The sequence below is a fragment of the Podarcis liolepis genome (assembly GCF_965112155.1).
Source record: "Podarcis liolepis genome assembly, chromosome: 15".
NCBI lineage: Eukaryota > Metazoa > Chordata > Lepidosauria > Squamata > Lacertidae > Podarcis > Podarcis liolepis.
The window spans coordinates 28,833,569-28,849,083 of NC_139566.1; the positions used below are offsets into that span (position 1 = coordinate 28,833,569).

The window sequence follows — 15,515 nt, forward strand, 5'->3', positions numbered from 1 at the left end:
GCACCTTTCATTTCCTCCCAAGAGAGGCCATGCAGATCTGAAAGAACATGCAAGTTATTCAAGCTGAAGATAGCTAAAAACAAAACAAAACCTAAACCCATATCGATTTGCAGTTAACCAACTGCACAATCCATACATCTTGCCACCAGATGGAGATATTGTTTGTGTCTGAGCTCTCTCTCTCTCTGTGTGTAAGAGAACTACAACCACAATATTGTACCTCTTCATCAGTGAGGGGGAATGCAGTGAGGATCTAGGAAAGAGTTCGTGTTTTGAGTCACTTTGAGGGTGTAGCTGCTTTCTTTTTAGCAAAGCTGCTGCCCTCCTCCTGCACCCTGAGACAGTTATTAAGAGGCTGAAATATTTGCATAGGGACACGGGTGGCGCTGTGGGTTAAACCACAGAGCCAGGACTTGCCGATCAGAAGGCCGGTGGTTCGAATCCCCATGACAGGGTGAGCTCCCATTGCTTGGTCCCTGCTCCTCCCAACCTAGCAGTTCAAAAGCATGTCAAAAGTGCAAGTAGATAAATAGGTACCGCTCCGGCGGGAAGGTAAACGGTGTTTCCGTGCGCTGCTCTGGTTCGCCAAAAGCAGCTTAGTCATGCTGGCCACATGACCCGGAAGCTGTATGCCGGCTCCCTCGGCAAATAAAGCGAGATGAGCGCCGAAACCCCAGAGTCAGTCACTACTGGACCTAATGGTCAGGGGTCCCTTTACCTTTTTATATTTGCATACAATGGCTGTTCTCCTCACTTCTGAGGGCTTAAGAGGTTCTGGGAGGATGCCAAAGAGAGGTCTCTTTTGGGAAGATCCTCTGCATCTCCCCATGATGGAGTGGTGCCTGTTTCTTGCCACAGTCCTGGCCTCCATTGGTAAGGGAAACTAGTTTGAGACAGACCCAGGTCTTTCTCATCCTCTCCCAGATGTGCAGACTTTGCTACACTGGGATATAGTTCGATAAGCTTGTCCTTGCCTCGTTCCTTCTCAGGTCTCGGCACCAGTGGCGTAGCGTGGGGGTGCAGGGGGGGCCGGCTGCACCGGGCACAACACCTGGGGGTTAGGGTTAGGGTGCGTAAATCCACGGGTTAGGGGGCGCAAATTACTTGCCTTGCCCCGGGTGCTGACAACCCACGCTACGCCACTGCTCGGCACCCAGCAACTACAGTCCCCGAAACCCTCAGAGGCTGTTCCTCTAGGTGGGACCATCAGCATGTCTTGCACATTTGATAGCGGAAGCATCACTGATAACAACTATCCTCTCTGGATCCAAATTGGGTAAAGCGCCGTGGCTGTTGTTTTACCACACTAGCAAAAGAGCATCCGGTGTCCCAGCCCGTTTCTCTGGGTCTAGATCAGGGGATACAATGTCTTTGGCCATCACTGGGGCCTTGCAAGAAGATGAAACTGTACATTCGAAAACCGAGGTACCACTGTATTTGCATTCATTCATTGCACGACAACCAGCCACCTTCTTCTGCCTCAGCTGTAGCAAAACATGTCTCTCCTGTATCCTGTAGCCACAGCAGACATTGCAACCTTGCAACAGTTTGACTTCACTCCCAAAGGTGCACCCCTCCATTGTTTCCCTGGACAGAGGGATGCCAACCAGTCATTGCTCACTACAGTGGTACCTCAGGCTAAGTACTTAATTCGTTCCGGAGGTCCGTTCTTAACCTGAAACTGTTCTTAACCTGAAGCATCACTTTAGCTAATGGGGCCTCCTGCTGCTGCCGCGCCACCAGAGCACGATTTCTGTTCTCATCCTGAAGCAAAGTTCTTAACCTGAAGCACTATTTCTGGGTTAGCGGAGTCTGTAATCTGAAGCGTATGTAACCTGAGATACCACTGTACAATATTTTTTTCTCAAAACAACATATACAGTGGTACCTCAGGTTACATACGCTTCAGGTTACATACGCTTCAGGTTACATACGCTTCAGGTTACATACGCTTCAGGTTACAGACTCCACTAACCCAGAAATAGTGCTTCAGGTTAAGAACTTTGCTTCAGGATGAGAACAGAAATCGTGCTCCGGCAGCGTGGCAGCAACAGGAGGCCCCATTAGCTAAAATGGTGCTTCAGGTTAAGAACAGTTTCAGGTTAAGAACGGACCTCCGGAACGAATTAAGTACTTAACCCAAGGTACCACTGTACAGTTATAAAAAGCATACATTATTCAAAATTAAAAAGGTGTCATTAAATGCATCCCAGGGCCTCTGAATCTGGAACAGATGAGTAAAATTTGTCTGCATCTGGCTGTTCTCTTTTCTTCAACCAGATCCCACTCACCCTCTTTATCACAGTGTATGTTTGCAGTTGTTGACATACTATAAATTACAACTTGGAGAGGCACTCCCACCATGGCATCCTGCCGGAAATTGCATTCCAGTGCTTACTTCAGGCTGCAGGCTGTTTTTGAAGGAAACATGGCTGCTGGAGGCACTCTTGGCCAGGAAGAAATGACTTGCCCCGTTTGCCACCAACCTTTCTTGGACCCAGTGATTACTGACTGTGGGCACAGTTTCTGCCACGCTTGCCTCATCCAGTATTGGAGCGACTCTGATGGAGCAGGTTCTTGCCCTCAGTGCGGAAAACCTTTTAAAGAAGGCAGCTACACGCGGAACCATGAGCTAGCAAGGCATGCAGGGGAATCCACAAAATCTAAAGAAGGGGAAGATGCGAAAATTAAGACAGGAAGGTGTGATAAGCCAGAGGAACTCCTGGAATCCTGTGAGGGTGATGATCAAATGGTTCGAAAGAAAAAGGTAGGAAACTAGGGAGGGGAGGGAAGGAAATGAATTTGGTTTGCTTACTTTAAAAAAAGTTCAATTGATTCACATGTATCTCTTCCACAAAATGTATGCATACAAACCAGAAAGCAGTTTACAAAAATAATAAAACAATAAAGTTATCGATAAAAGCAGTTAAACAGCATTTAAAACATCCAGAAAGTAATTAAAATCTGCAATAAGCTGAAAACAGAATAAAGCATATGCCACCCCCTGCTTGCTCATAATTTACCCGCCATGGGCCCACACTTTACCTTGGTCTTTTAGGAACACAGACTGACACTGTACAATGTTATAAATGAGACTTTCCCCTACCGATGGACTTGGGAAATTGTTGTCACCAAATCAACTAGGGTTGCTAGGTCAGGAGCATTTCAGACCCTGAAATTTCAAGGCCCAGACCTGAGACCTAAGGGAGCCCCCTGTTGATGTCATGGGGACAGGCCCTGGAGACGGAGGTTAATTGGGAGAAGGGATTGGAGGAGGGCAGCCTCGTCACTGAGTGTCTGTGCTATGATTTGCAACTGGCTCCTACTGGGTTGAGGCTTGCAAGCTAGATGCACAAAATTCTTAATTACTATTAATAATGCATAGTAGAGGAAATTGCATAAACAAGTATGTATATTGGGGGAAATGTGCTGTAAAATGCTGGTGAATTTTCACGAGCTGCTCCTTTTTATTTATTTAATAAACTGGCAAAGTGGTGCAGAAATGTGACAAATTGATGGGGGGGGGATGAAAAACACCAGAATGCACAGATTCATTCATCCCTACTTCTAGATCACACAAGTGACACCTTGGCTTACAAAGCCTCATCGGTGGTGTTATGTACTGAAGTTCTCACCCTGGGCCAGCAGAGGGATACTGTAGATAGTTTTCACTCAGGTCCACATATGCAAATAAGGGGTTGAAAGTGACGTTCATTGATTGGATAGTTACAGAAAATGGTTACTGTTGCGTTGTAGTGGATCTCTATACAGTGGTGCCCCGCAAGACGAATGCCTCACAAGACGAAAAACTCGCTAGACGAAAGGGTTTTGCGGTTTTTGAGCTGCTTCGCAAGACGAATTTCCCTATGGGCTTGCTTCGCAAGACGAAAACGTCTTGCAAGTTTGTTTCCTTTTTCTTAACACCGTTAATACAGTGGTGCCCCACAAGACGAATGCCTTGCAAGACGAAAAACTCGCTAGACGAAAGGGTTTTCCATTCCTGTGTTGCTTCGCTAGATGAATTTCCCTATGGGCTTGCTTCACAAGACGAAAACGTCTTGCGCTTTTTTTTAAAAGCCGCTTGAAGAGGCGCAGTTGCGATGGACCTTGCTTCGCAGGACAAAAAACATCGCAAGACAAAAAGACTCGCGGAACGAATTCTTTTTGTCTTGCGAGGCACCACTGTACAGTTGCGACTTGACTTCGAGGAGCAACTCATAGAACGCGGTGTGGTAGCCTTTTTTTGAGGTTTTTGGTGATTTTTGAAGCTTTTCCAAAACTTTTCTGACACCGTGCTTCGCAAGACGAAAAATTCGCTAGACGAAAAAACTCACAGAACGAATTAATTTCGTCTTGCGAGGCACCACTGTATAAGCAGGCTGGCTGAACCCTTCAGTTCAGTTCTGTTCTGGCCTGTGAATAAACAAGAGCTGTTTGAAGAATTACTGTGTCGTTTGATATGTTCACCCACAACTTAACAGGTGGTATTGTATCTTTCTGGTTAATTACTCTGGTTGTGTAGAGGAACTCAGCTGTTACATTTCCATGTTGGGGGGGGGGGGAGGAAAACGAAGGAGTGGATGGAGTTGTACTTCTAAATCAAGAACTTTACTAAGAAACATCTGATTTTTAAAATATTTTTAAGGGAACCATGATACCGAAAGGGACGTCCACACTGCTTGTAGTTATGGAAGAAGACATTAAGTGCCCTATTTGCATAGACTATTTAACAGACCTTGTGACTCTGGATTGTGGCCATAACTTTTGTAAGGCCTGCATCAACCATTACTGTGAGATATGGAAGGAAATAGGTCCACCGGAATGTCCTACCTGCCGAACCAAGATCCAGAAAGGGAATTACCGGCCAAACTGGCTGCTGAACAGCATTGTAGAAAACTGCAAATGCTGCAAAGGAGCACTGTGTGACAGACACAAGGAAAAACTTCTACTGTTCTGCAAAGAAGACAGAGAATTGCTATGTTCCAAGTGTGAACTTTCGCCACAGCACAGCCAGCACTCAGTGGTTCTCCTGGAGCATATTGAACAGGTAGGAACTTGTCTAGATAAGCCCCAACCAACACTGTGTCCTCCAGATGTTATGCAATTCAGATCTCCGACCAAAAACAAAATAGGTTACAGAATGAGGGGGAAATGCAGTGCATTTATTGGTGAAAATAAAATGCAAAATTATGTTGTATTAGGGGGAAATGAGTTCCAAAAAATTTCCTGTATGGAGAGCAGTTCTGTCCATTCCACCCACCAGTTTAGATATTTGCCCTTTAAATTTTTTTGCACTCCAGGTTCCATGGAAATCTTTGCCACTCTAATGGTGATAGGAAGGGGGTTGAATCCTGTGTTGTAGCCGTTATCCCCTGCCCAACCCCCATGACTCAAATTTGACAAGTGGGTAGGATCACCTGACATAATTAGGAGCTGCTAGACCCATACCAAAAGGGACGCAGGTGGCGCTGTGGGTTAAACCACAGAGCCTAGGACTTGCCGATCAGAAGGTTGGTGGTTCGAATCCCCGTGACAGGGTGAGCTCCCGTTGCTCGGTCCCTGCTCCTGCCAACCTAGCAGTTCGAAAGCACGTCAAAGTGCAAGTAGATAAATAGGTACCGCTCCGGCGGGAAGGTAAATGGCGTTTCCGTGCGCTGCTCTGGTTCGCCAGAAGTGGCTTAGTCATGCTGGCCACATGACCCAGAAGCTGTACGCCGGCTCCCTCGGCCAATAAAATGAGATGAGCGCCGCAACCCCAGAGTTGGTCACAACTGGACCTAATGGTCAGGGGTCCCTTTACCTTTACTTAGACCCATACCTGAACCTCAGCTGACTATTATCAAGTCTCTTCTCTCCGGACGTCTCCTTGAGAGGAGGATTTTACTCCTGAGGAGTCCTTACCAGTAACTGACCACTGATGGGAATGGGCTGGGCTTGTATTGGGCACTGCCTTTCTCTAGGGCTCAGGACTCATTTGGCTTCAGTGTCAGAGGACTAACCTTGGTTGTGAACGGCCCCTACTTAGTCTTGTCTGAGGACCCCAACTCCCTGCCCCCAGATGGAGCCTGATTCAGAACTTGGTGTAGGGCTCCCCCAGCTGGGACATGACAAGGTGAGATTCACGCCCCCCCCCCCCGCTTTTAGTCTGAAGTGGTACACTCAAACCTCGGTTGTCGAACGTAATCCATTCCAGAAGACCGTTCTGACTCCCAAAATGTTCAACAACCGAGGTTCAAATGGCTGTAGGCAAAGTCAGTGGAGAAAAAAATATAAAAACTCTCCGGAAGCCGTTCAGCTTCTGAAAATCGTTAAAAAACCAGAGCAGTTACATCTGGGTTTTCGGCATTCAGCAGCCAAAACATATGATAATGGAGGTGTTCGGGAACCAAGGTTTGACTGTACAAACCAGGTTTTTTATTTTTTAAAAAAATAAGAAATAAGAAATAAAATAAAAATGTACACCCCACTCCCGAGACCATTCCATTGTAACTATCCAACCTCCCAAAATTTGAACACCTCTTGTGATGGTTTGACCCTTTTCCGTTTTAACAGTAAATATTCTACAAATACCTTCCTTAGCTCCTCAAAATCATCTCTCCTGCATATTCCCTGTTTTACCTGACAAGGTGAGATTCAAGATGAAGACATATACCACAAAAGCGATGAGGAACCTGCTGTGGCCCTTCTGTCACCAGATACTGATGTGGACTCCTCTTATACATAAAGACCTAACTGCCCTGAGGTTTACCAATAGGGATGCGGGTGGCGTTGTGGTCTAAACCACTGAGCCTCTTGGGCTTGCTGATCAGAAGGTTGGCAGTTCGAATCCGCATGACGGAGTGAGCTCCTGTTGCTCTGTCCCAGCTCCTGCCAACCTAGCAGTTCGGAAGCATGCCAGTGCAAGTAGATAAATAGGTACCACTGTGGCGGGAAGGTAAATGGCGTTTCTGTGTGCTCTGGTCCCGTTGTGCCAGAAACGGTTTAGTCCTGCTGGCCACATGACCCGGAAAGCTGTCTGTGGACAAACGCCGGCTCCCTCGGCCTGAAAGTGAGATGAGCGCCGCAACCCCATAGTCACCTTTGAATGGACTTAACTGTCCAGGGGTCCGTTACCTTTACCTTTAAACCTACAGTTTACCACTGCCTGTTTAGAGATACCCTCCCACTAGAAAGCTCTCACAGGCTGGCAAGGGAGACTCAAGCATTTAATTCAACACAGAAGGGTTGTTAGAGGCCAAACTAAACAGGATGGACAAAGTACGATTCCTATATATCAGCCATGTAAATAAAAGTGATGTTAATGACAGACCTCCAACTGCTCATGTTTACTTACAGAGAATCTGTCACAGATTGGTGATCCTTTGAAGATACATTCAATGATTCAGTTATTAGGCAGTGTCCCTGCTCAATTTCCCTTATAATATGTGACTCAAGTGTTCACATAACACTGCACAGGTGATCAATGTCATTTTATTATAAAACCAATAAAATATTCCCCAAAAAGGGACACATCCTAGGACAGGAGAAGGGTGGGGGAGGATATGTCCTGGGGCCAAATACAGCTTCCCAGAGGGCTGCATTTGGCCCCTGGGCCTGCATGTCCCCACACTTGCCCCAGGACCTCGGGAATAAAGAAGAGAAGATCCCTCAAGACTGGTGAATCATTCACTGCTTAGCTCATAATGTGGAGTTTAGGAGAATTCCCATGTTCGCTGGCTAGCAGAAGCGTCACACATCCAGGATTTTCATCTGAGCCAGAGAATAATTTTGTGGTTCTACGTTTTCTTTCCTGAGCCTGAGAAGAAATTCACTGGTACAGTCATACCTCGGGTTGAATGTGCTTCAGGTTGAGCGCTTTCGGGTTGCGCTCCGTGGCAACCCGAAAGTAATGGAGCACGTTACTTCTGGGTTTTGCTGCTTGTGCATGTGCAGACACTCAAAATGATGTCACGCGCATGCATGGAAGTGGCAAAACGCGACCCACAGATGCGCTGTCGCGTCTTACGTTCTATTCAAACTCATTCTATGTTCTGTCCCTGTAGCTGAGACCTCATTTATCTTCTTGTCTTTTTCAGGGGATCAGAAGGAACTTGAACAGGTATGTAACTATTTCTTGTCACATACAAACACACACACACCTACAGAACAGATTCTGTTTCACTGAAAACAACATGTTCTTACAAGTATGACAACAAATTCTGCTATGTACGATCAACATTTAAAGCAAGGGTGGGGAATCTTTCTCTAATACCCTTTTAACCTTGATGACATTGATTTACCCTTACAACCTTTTACATATATTATAAAACATAAATTTGGAAATTGAGTAATAGGTCTGTGCCTTCTGACGGCAGCAGCCCTCCTCCTCACTTTTCTGCTTTCCCCATCACTTATCCCACAAATTGGGCCAAAGGAATTGTTGCAGGACTCTTACTATATTCATTAGTAGAAAGGGCACCCTGATGTGCTATAAATTTTGGAAAGTGATTTTTCTGCCTGCTCTCTGTGCATTTGGACACCTCTTAAGATCTTGTAGTCAATTGCGCATGGTCTGAAGATCAAGAACAGGTTATTGTCTATATCTGGATAGAACTGGAGTCCATTTTTAATCACGATGTTGGACTGAATCTTTCAACACTGCACTGATTTTGCGACTTCTTAGAATTCCTGATCAGTACCAGGAAATCTCCCTCAAATGCAACCTCTGCTTTCTCCTCTGGTCAATTTCACTCTGAAGTGTGAGGCATGGGGAATGATATTGAGTTGGGGAACCTTTGGATTTCCAGATGTTCTTAGACTACAGCTGTCATCATCTCTGACCCCTGGCAGGGCAACTGGGGCTAATAAGAGTTGGACAGAGTGACAGGTTGCTCATTCCTGGTCTAGAGGGTTCACTAGATTGAAATGTTCTTGGGAGAGAGACCTCCAGGCTCAAAATGTCAGACTGGGACTCTTATCTGTGAATGTTATCTGCGGGAAATTTCAGTCAAGCATAACTAGCAAGCATTGGGCTAGTTAGTGCATGAAGGGGTTAAAACCACAGAGTTAGATTCCTACACTCAGCTAGGTCATGCTCCCTTTCCTCAGGCGAGGAAGGAAGTGAGGCCTTCCCTCCCTCCCTCCCTAGCTCTCCATGCAATGTAACTGACCAAGGAGGATGTGCCAAAGCTTGTTCTCCAAGCTTAGAACACATGCTTGCAGCTACCGTATCTTTCGCTCTATAAGACGCACCTAGTTTTTAGAGGAGGAAAACAAGAAAAAAAATATTCTGAATCAAATGTTGTTGAAGAGAGCAATGCAAAGCTTCAGCGTAAGCAACGCAAAGCCTCTTCAGCGCAATGGGAGGAACGCTCCTGCTGCCCTGAAGAGGCTTTGCATGGCTATCCCAGAAGCCAGAACAGCAAGAGGGATCGCTGCGCAGCAATCCCTCTTGCTGTTCTGGCTTCAGCGATAGCCGCGCAGCCTGCACTCGCTCCATAAGACGCACACACATTTCCCCTTACTTTTTAGGAGGGAAAAAGTGCATCTTATAGAGCGAAAAATACGGTATCTTGCTGTATTTTCTACACAGAACAACACATGTATCAGACTTTTGAATAGGTAAGTAAATAATTTTAAACTTAGCAGTGTGTGGTGTGTTCAATGAGGTCTGTTGCTTCAGCGGACTAAACAGAACTTTTAAACAGGATTCACAGTCTGTTCCTATGCTGTACTGCTGCACAAGTTGTGACTTGATTTTAAATTCTGCTGGAGCTTTCTGTGTGCTAGCCCTGTGTCTTGAATCTAGGCACCTAGTCAGTTCTTTTGTTGTTCACCCACACATGTGAGTCGACAGGGATTCATATATTAATTCCCCCACAGCATCTTCTCTTCTTATGTTCTTACTACACATTTGTATGGGAGGGCAAGGGGATTGTTCAGTACTGAAAGCTGTCCATCTTCCCTTCCAGGTCCAAAGATGAGGAGGAAGTGGGGCATGAGTTGGTTAATCACCCCAACAGTTGCTCACCGAAAAACTTTGCTCTGATCAAGATTACAGAAAAATGGGAAGGTATTGGGGGCAAACAAGGGGGCAGGAAAATACGTTGAACTCAGAGACTTTCTAGTGCTCAGGGGCATGGGCAAGGGGTGTGGGGGTGTGGTCCACCCTGGGTGTCATGCCTAGGGTGTGTGTGACAAAACTTGCCCCCCAGGTGGATCGGTGTGGTGGCGCTCGCACCCCCGGTGGGTGGATTTTCGTGATTGGCGTGATTGTTGTTGTGAAAATGCACCCGCTGATCATGCAAATACGCCCGGCGATCAGCCTGGCACCGATCAGCCTGACTTAGAAATAAAAAGCTGTCCACGATATATTTTCTTAGTTTTCTTTTCGAAAAGATAGCAACCAAACTCTGCAAGCCATCACTCCTCCTCACCAGCAGCTTACAAGACATTTGAACACAATCTACTGCAGTCTCAATTAACCAATTATCCTATCACATCCATTTCTGCACCCGGCGCAGAAAGTAACTCCCCTTTTAATTAGGCATCAAGCCGAGAGACCACAGGTGTGCAGCTAAGTAGGTCAAACTGCAAACACACACCTCTCAGAACCAACCTTCTTCCTGCGTAGCATTATTGACCACTCTAAGATAAAGAAAACCGAACATATACACCTTTAGGCGCCAGGCAAAAACATTCCTTTTGAACCAGGCCTTTGGTTTGACGATCCTATACCCTTTTAAAATGTGGCTCTTTTCTGGGGGGTGTTATTGGGTTATTGTTTTTATTCTGATTTTATATGTTGTTATCTTTTCTGTGAACCACCCTGAGACCTCTGGGTATAGGGCGATATATAAATTCAATAAATGATGATGATGATGATGATGATAATAATAATATCAGGTGGAGGTGGCCAAGACCTCTGACCTGCATCAGAATGCCATCATGCACTGAACTGTGATTCATTACAATAGGCACTCTAGACTCCCTTCTGTTATTAAGGCTGGCCAATGTATCAATCAATTACTGCAAAGGGGCTCCATTCAGCTGCTCCATTTGACATCCAGCTTCTAGCAAATGATGCCCAAACTGATCCCTAATACCCAATCCATCTAGTCCTGTTCTCACAGTAGTTCATTAGAAGCCTAGTTAGGGGAAGAACCATAGCTCAGAGCTAGAGCATCTGCCTTGAATGCAGAAGGTTCCAGGTTCAATTCTCAGCATCTCTAGGTAGAGCCGGGGAAGAGACAACCCTGTTTGGAACTCCAGAGAACTGCTGAATAGACAAGACTGTGCTGTATGGACCAAGGTATAAGGCACCTTCCTCTGTTTCCATCCATGCACATCTCCTTCCAGGAGCGCCTTCCGGGGGTGTGGCCTGGGGAGGAGGCATGGCCTAGAGAGAACCTTGAGAACCAGTTCAAGAGGACCTTGGGTCTCAGTTCTGCACCTGTAAGATAGGTCTCTGATTAGATCGAGCTGGGCTTGTTTTTACGTTCCTCAAATCTCCACTTTCCCTCTGTCCTGCAGGAAGTATAATTCTGGATCCAAGCACAGCATATCCATACCTCATTGTGTCTGATGACCTGAAAAGCGTGAGATGGGGAGATGGAAAGCAGGACGTGCCTACGAGCCTTGAGAGGTTCCACTTTGATCCCTGTGTCCTGGGCTGCGAGAGATTTGTTTCAGGAAGACATCGGTGGGAGGTGGCAGTGGGGATGGAGGTTAAGGAGGAAGAGGCTGAGTGGGCTGTGGGGGTTGTACGAGAATCTTTCCAGAGGAATGCGAAGAGCAGCCTTAGTCCTTATTGTGGGATCTGGGCTGTGGGAAAGGAGAGGAATTCTGGCCATGGCTCATTGAGTGACTCTCTTCCCTCCTGTTGCCTCTGGGCTTTTACTTCTCCCAAGTGGACCATGTTGAGACTGGAACGTCTTCCCAGGAAGATCAAGGTGTCCCTGGATTATGAAAAGGGAGTTGTGGAGTTTTTCGATGCTGATTTGGGCAAACCGATCTTCAAATTCTGTTCAGCCTTGTTTAATAGGGAGATGGTCATTCCCTATTTGCGGGTAGAACGTGGTGTCACTCTGAAATGCTCTTGAGAAGAAAGCCACATCTCTGTGGCAATGGGGCAAATGGTTCTCACGAATGACTACTGGTTCCTGAACATGCATCACTGAATCTTTTATCTGTGGGCCAAGAGCTGGGATGTGTCTTGCCAAAGGCAAGGTGGTTCTTTTAAAGTTCAGAAGCAATACAAAATACACAAGTGAGTGAGAAGATTAAAGGTTTTATTCCAAAACAGCAAGCGATGTATACATACCAAGCAAGCACTTCAACCTGCCAATTGGAAGCCCTCAAGAAGCAGTGAAGCAACCCGCCTCCCCCGTAGCCTCAGTTGACACAGCCCTGCGGACAATCGGTCCGTGCACGAGCTTCAGAGAAACTCTGCCCAAACCATCAGATTTTAGATGTAGCAGTGCAAATATCCAGAGTGTGGGGTCAGGTGGGATTACTATGAGGAATTATAAAATATGCATCAAGCCATTGTGTCCACGATGAATGCATTGTGTTGACTAGGTTTGAGACATTGACAATAATTTCTGATCTATTCCCACAACCCTCTGCATCTCTGGCCATTTCCTCTACTGTCCATTTCTCTTGCTTGACAAGTCACGTACTGCAGACAGGCATCCTGGGTCATCACAGACAGTGGGCAGTTTTTTTGATGTAGCTTTTCTGATATGTTAATCTTTGGATGTTAATCTTAGGGCCAGGAGACAGGTCTCACATAAAGGTGATAATGATCGCTGTCCTCCTGGCCATCCTTCTTATCATGTGTATTGATTGTTTATGACCTCAGGGGTTGCTGAATGCACTCTTTTGTAGTTTTCATTCATTTACCCCCAAAGTATGCATGCTTAACTAGGGTTTGTAGTTTAACGTGGGGTTTGTTGAAATGCTCAGAAGAAATCTGCTTGGTTCTTATGAACGCTCTGTAAAAAGTTCTTTTGTGAATACAGTAGTACCTCGCAAGACGAATGCCTCGCAAGATGGAAAACTCGCAAAACGAAAGGGTTTTTTGTTTTTTGAGCTGCTTCGCAAGACGATTTTCCCTATGAGCTTGCTTTGCAAGACGGAAACATCTTGCAAGTTTGTTTCCTTTTTCTTAACACCGTTAATACAGTTGCGACTTGACTTCGAGGAGCAACTCATAGCACGCGGTGTGGTAGCCTTTTTTGAGGTTTTTGAAGACTTTGGTGATTTTTGAAGCTTTTCCAAAACTTTTCCGACACCGTGCTTCGCAAGACGAAAAAAATCGCAAGGCGACAAAACTCGCGGAACGAATTAATTTCGTCATGCGAGGCACCACTGTAAAATGACCTGGGCCAGAGGGAGAGACACAGAGATTATTATATGCACCCTTCCCAGAGTCTTGCTGGTTCAAGCCTCTGTGTGTATTCTTATTAATCAGAGTTCAATCCTTCCTTTACTTTGAGAACGCCTCGTTTATAAACAAACTTATGCAGCTTTCAAGACTGGCTGCGTTCAGATCATCCATTAGCCACCCCCTCCCAATGCCTCACTTTCTCAGAACATGTCAAACATGAAAGAAGGTACCAAGCACTATCCTCCCCAACTGATAAGGCAGATGGGCGGGGGCTCTGCACCTCCTCCCAACGTTCCCAAAACATTTAAGACTGTTCTCAAAACATTCAAGGGAGAGGAAGGGGGAAGTGTTATGTACTAAAGTTCTCACCCTGGGCCAGCAGGGGGATACTGTAGATAGTTCAGGTCCACATATGCAAATAAGGGATTGAAAGTGACATTCAGTGATTGGATAGTTACAGAAAGTTGTTACTGTTGCGTTCTAGTGGAGCTCTCTATAAGCAGGCTGGCTGAACCCTTCAGTTCAGTTCTGTTCTGGCCTGTGAATAAACAAGAGCTGTTTGGAGAATCGCTGTGTCGTCTGATATGTTCACCCACAACTTAACAGGAAGGAACGGGCAGGAAGGGCTCTGTGTCAGACCATTAACTGCTCGATACATTTTGTCTTCCGGATGCATTTCCCATACAGGATGTTGGAGGAATCCATTGGAAAGGGGACTATCAAATGGATTACCTTCGGTCTGCCTCTTTGACCTCTATCACAGCACAGTTTCTCTACCAAACACATTTTTTTTTTAAAAAAACCCCTCTAATGGTTAGAAAGCAGCTTCTTATGGCTATCCATGCCAGTCTCGCCATGCATCTCATATGTTTTTCATTTCATAAAATTTGTACACTGCTTGATTGTGAAAAAAAACACCAGCCCAAAGTGTTTTACGAAAGAACCTTCTGTGCCTGTCTTACTGCAGTTTGCAATAAACTTTTTCTACTTTCCACCTCATCTGTCTGAAAAGTAGGTTGGAAGCTGCCCAGCGTAGCTGGGACAACCCAGTCAGATCAACGAGATACAAATAATAAAATTATTATTATTATTATTATTATTATTATGGAACAGGACGTCCCTATTTCAGTCAAATAATTGTTGTAGTTCATTGGTACAGCATCTGTTCTGCATGTAGAAGGCCCCAGGTTCACTTCCTAGCATTTTCATGTAGGCTCTGGAAGGACTCCCTGTCTGAAAAACTTGAAAACCACTACCACTCAGTATAGACCCCCTGAGCTAGTTGGACCAGTGGTCTGACTCAGAATAAGGCAGCTTCTTATGTCTCTGGCTAGGAAACAAACATTTGTATGCCCACAGCCTGAGGGACTCATTTGCATCCAGACTTTGCCTCTGCTCCACCTCTGAAATTCTACCTCTTAAATGTGCTTAAAGATTTCTGTGGGGCCGGGAGCTGTACTAAGGTTGAAAAGGCTGGTTGCTCCGTAAATGCTGCTAGACCATGGTTCTGCTAGCACCACCAGCTCTATGGTTTCTGGGTCTTTTCTTAGCAGGTACTGGCAATCTCCTGGAATCTACAGATTCAGTTCTAGACGCCTTGGCAGAGACACCTTGCCTTGCCACATGGAGAATTACACACGGACAAGGACTGCAAACTGGATCTGCGGTTGGATAGGGGACAATCTCTGCAATCCCCTCCTTGCTACTCAGATGGAGATATTGGGCTGGAGCCAAACCTTTCCATTGAAATCAGTGGAACTTAAGTTGAACTTATCCCATTGATTTCTGTGCTCTGTAGACCTCTGCAGATACCATCTTATCAGGAGGTCTGCTCCATGTAACATGGGAACAGGGCCTTTAGTGTGGTGGCACCTGCCTTTGGAATCCCCTCTCATTAAATATCAGACAGGTGCCACCTCTGTTGCCATTTTGGTGCCTGCAGAAGACCTTTCTCTTCTAACAGGGCTTTTGGGTGGAGATCTTTCCCAGTCCACATCTGTCCTGGATTTATGTTAACATGTTTTATTGCTTGTGTGTTTGCCACCCTTTGAGAGGGAGGGTGGGCTACAAATCAAATAAATTTCAGTGGGGCACATGTTCAGCTAACTTAACATGGATCCAGCCTCTGATATTTGTAGAAAGCTGC

The 15,515-nt window shown here is 45.8% G+C and overlaps 1 protein-coding gene across 1 annotated transcript; it reads left to right on the forward strand.

The window, feature by feature from the left end:
- Positions 1–1,811: 1,811 nt before the first annotated feature.
- Positions 1,812–14,363, forward strand: LOC310694898 (E3 ubiquitin-protein ligase TRIM58-like). The gene is made up of 6 exons (XM_083478716.1): positions 1,812–1,893; positions 1,942–2,767; positions 4,646–5,047; positions 8,076–8,098; positions 9,951–10,051; positions 11,512–14,363. Exons 2-6 carry the CDS (start codon positions 2,363–2,365, stop codon positions 12,078–12,080), a joined length of 1,500 nt encoding a protein of 499 aa, XP_083334842.1. The 5' UTR covers positions 1,812–1,893; positions 1,942–2,362; the 3' UTR covers positions 12,081–14,363.
- The last annotated feature ends 1,152 nt before the right edge of the window (positions 14,364–15,515 follow it).